The sequence below is a fragment of the Halictus rubicundus genome, unplaced genomic scaffold, assembly GCF_050948215.1.
Source record: "Halictus rubicundus isolate RS-2024b unplaced genomic scaffold, iyHalRubi1_principal scaffold0053, whole genome shotgun sequence".
Lineage (NCBI taxonomy): Eukaryota > Metazoa > Arthropoda > Insecta > Hymenoptera > Halictidae > Halictus > Halictus rubicundus.
The window spans coordinates 278,235-282,102 of NW_027488594.1; the positions used below are offsets into that span (position 1 = coordinate 278,235).

The 3,868-nt window shown below is 42.7% G+C and overlaps 1 protein-coding gene across 1 annotated transcript; it reads right to left on the reverse strand.

Moving 5' to 3' along the window:
- Positions 1-429: 429 nt before the first annotated feature.
- LOC143363522 (uncharacterized) lies at positions 430-3,665 on the reverse strand. The gene is made up of 4 exons (XM_076804091.1): positions 3,483-3,665; positions 2,930-3,347; positions 935-2,828; positions 430-808 (listed from the first exon to the last, which is right to left on the reverse strand). The coding sequence occupies exons 1-4, from the start codon at positions 3,663-3,665 to the stop codon at positions 430-432; spliced, it is 2,874 nt and encodes a 957-aa protein (XP_076660206.1).
- Between the last annotated feature and the right edge of the window lie 203 nt (positions 3,666-3,868).

The following is a 3,868-nucleotide window of genomic DNA, read 5'->3' on the forward strand; positions in this document are numbered from 1 at the left end:
TAGGATAGGATACAGGATAGGATAGGATAGAGGATAGGCTAGGATAGAGGATAGGATAGGATAGAGGATAGGATAGGATAGAGGATGGGATAGGATAGAGGATAGGATAGGATAGAGGATAGGATAGGATAGAGGATAGGATAGGATACAACATAGGATAGGATACAACATAGGATAGGATACAGGATAGGATAGGATAGAGGATAGAATCGGATAGAGGATAGGATAGGATGTATGTATGTAAATTTTATTGTTCCCTTACGGGTTACACAGAGATCCCGTTCCCTTTACAAACTGTATTTTTTCTTTATTTTATATTTTATTATTCTTCACCTATCAACTTTGTCCGTCTTTATTATCTTATCCTATACTATCCTACATCTTTTAAATATTAGACTCTCATTTTCTTTCTTTCTCTTTCACTCACTCTCACTCATTCTCACTCATTCTCTCCTTCACACCTGTATCCTTCTTTCTCTTCGCCTCCTTTAGATTTCCATCCTGTATTTCTTTTCTCTTGCGATCTAATTCTCTCATCCACTCTTCCCCCCTTCCGTCCGCCGCCAGAATCTCCTTTACCATCTCTTGTATCCCTGCATTCTCTCCTTTTTCCCTTGCGCACACTTCCAGCACGTGCTCCCACGTCTCTTCTTCATATCCGCACCTTCTACACCTCCTTTCCTCTTCTTCCTCCCAATATCTTCCTCCCCTCATCTCATTTCCCAGTCTGTATCTCGCTACCCTCCTCCATTTCTCTTCCTTTGTTGCCTTCTCTAAATACTCCGGTCTTTCCTGCACTCTTATCTCTCTGAACCATTTATTGTACCTCGATTCAACTGCCTTCTTCCAGTTTTCCTCTTTCTCTATCCCTTTCTCTCTTTTCTCTATCCTTTCCCATTCTTCTTCTCTCCTTTCCTTCTCGCCCGCTTCTAACCTTCTTCTATCTCCCCTTTCTTCTATGTATTCTTTCCTTCCTTTCTCCCATCTTGATATCTTCTTCCTTCCTCTAGCTCTCTCTTCTATCTCTTGCAAGCATAGCCTGGCCCATTCACTTCCTTTTCCGGCTCTCAACCTTTCTTCGAACCTCCATGCCCTCCTCGCTCCCCTGATTCTCATCTTCTCTCTCTTCGTTTCCTCCCTTATCATATACCCTGGCGTCGTCCATTCTACCCCTAGCACCCACCTTATATACCTTTCCTGCGTCCTTTCTACTTCCTTTCTTTCTTCCCATCCCCAAATCTCCACACCGTATGCCATCACTGGCCATACCAGCACATCAAACAACCACTCCCTTCTCTTGTACTTGTCTTTGAAGTGCCTTTTCCCTATCCCCCACACGCTTCTCATCGCACCTCCTCCCTTCCTTATCCTGTCTTCTATTTGTCTTTCCTGTCCTCCGTTCTTCTTAAATATGTAGCCTAGGTATTTTACCTCCTCTACCTCTTCTATTGTCCCATCTCCCCATCTCCATGTCTTCTTCTCTTGCCTCCTCCTTTCGAACCTTATTATTTTTGTCTTTTCCCTGTTCACCTCTAGTCCTTTCTCCTTTATGTACATCCTGAATTCTTCTATCATTAATCTCATACCACTCTCCTCCTTCGCCAACAGTACAAGATCATCCGCATACTGCAATGTATACAGCATTTTTCCTCTTACCTCTACTCCACCTTTCCCTCTCCTCGTCATCCTCTCTTCCAAATCCGCCATGAACAAAATAAATAGTTTAGCACTTAGCGGACACCCTTGCCTTACCCCTCTTCCTACCCAGAACTTCTCTCCCATTTCGTCTCCCACTTTTACTCTGGCTGTAGTTTCTCTATATACCTCTTCAATTCTTTCTCTTATACCTTCGCTCACACCTCTTTCCTCCAGCTCTTTCCACAAGATACTCGTGTTAACACTATCAAATGCTGCCTTCAGGTCTATGAAACATCCTAATATTCTTCCTTTCTTCTTCGCAAGTTCCCTGTTTATTATATAATTCAATACATATATGTTGTCTATTGTACCTTTCTCCTTTCTGAACCCTGTCTGATTCTCTGGTACCATCCTCTTCTCTTGTACTTCCTTTTCTAGCCTCTCCTCTAGTACTATCGTATATATTTTGTACAATGTATTCAGCAAGGTCACACCTCTATAACATTCCACTGTTCTTCCATCACCTTTCTTTTTTATGGGCACCACTACACCTGTTTTCCATTCTTCTGGCCATCCTTCCCCATTCCATACCCCGTTGCATATTTTCCACACTTCTCTCCTTATGTTCTCTCCTCCATATCTCCAAATCTCATTTCCCATCTCGTCTTCTCCTGCTGCTTTTCCATCTTTCAATCTTCTTATGACTCTCTCTATCTCCTCCATTCCTATCTCTTCCTCTCCCGTCCCTCTTCCCCTTCTCTTGCCTCCCCCTTCTATCTTGGTTTCCACTCCACCCAGTAAACCCATAAAATACTCCTTCCATGTTTCCATTTCTATCTCCTTCATCATTCCTCCTCCCTTTCCGCCTCTCATTTTCCTTAGAAACTCCCAAACCTTTCCTTCTGTGTTTGCTTTCCCTGCTTCGATTAATATCCTTTCTCTTTCTTGCTCTTTTTTCTCTTCACATAGCTTCTTGTACTTGTTTTTTGTACTTCTGTATCTCTCTCCTTCTTCTTTCCCTTCCTTCCATCTCCTTAATACCCTTCTTAGTTCCTTCTTTCCTTCCATGCACTCATTATCCCACCATCCTCTCTTTTTCTTCTCTTTCTTGCTCTCGGTGCTTCTTACTTCTTCTATTACTTTCTTGATCTTCTTTTCTAGCTCTCCTAATCTCTCTCCTATCTCTCCTCCTGTTATTTCAATTTCTTCTGTTTGCCTTCTGAATTTTTCTTTTCCTCTCTCCCCCATTCCACCTTCTTCATTCCCTTCTTTCTCTTCTTTCTTCCCTCACCGTCTCCTGATTTCCGACCTTTCTTCATCGTTACCACTACCGGTAAGTGGTCCGATTCTACTCTTTCTTCTACTACCATGCTTTCTATCCCATCCCTCGCAGTTTTGTCGCCTATTACATAGTCTATCACCGTTCTTCCTCTGTGCCCTATATACGTATATTCTCCTCTCTCGTCTCCTTCTATCCCTCCATTCATTATTTCCAATCCTAATTCTCCTAGCGTCTTTATAAGCTTCCTACCTTCCCCGTTTACTTTTGCATCTCTTGACTCCCTACTTCCTTCCCCGTCATCTTCTTCCTGTTTTATTTCTCCTCCTTCCTTGCCTGTCCTTGCATTAAAGTCTCCTCCTACAATTATTTTCTCCTCTCTTCCTGTGTCCCACCAGTCCCTTATTGCTTTCATTTTCCGTTCTATATCCTTATTTACATATACCCCTAGTATCTTCCATTCCTCCTCTTCTATCCTTATCCTTCCTTCTATTATTCCTTCTATTTCTTTTTTTTCTCCCCCGTCCTTCTGTCCGCTCATTATTTCCTTTCTTATTCCCATCACCATTCCTCCTTTCGCTCTTCCTATTTTACTATCCCTGACCGCCCATTGCTTTTTCCATACGTATCCTTGCGGTAATTTTCTTTCCACTTTTTCCCACATCCTTTCTTCCACCCATGTCTCTAATAGCACCATCGCATCCCATCGTTCTAGATCCCTCCAGAATCCTTCATCTTTCCCTAACATTCCTGCTATATTCCAAAAACCAATTTTCGTCTTTTCTCCTTCCCTTCCTTTTTCCTCCTTCCCTCTCTCTATCACCCTCTCTCCTTTTTTCCTTTCCCTTACCTCTCTCTCACCTTCTCCCTCTCCCCCCACTCGTTTCCCTCACCGTCTTTCAGTATTTTCGCTTTTTCATCCCATTTCCACATCTTTCCTTCTGCCCACAT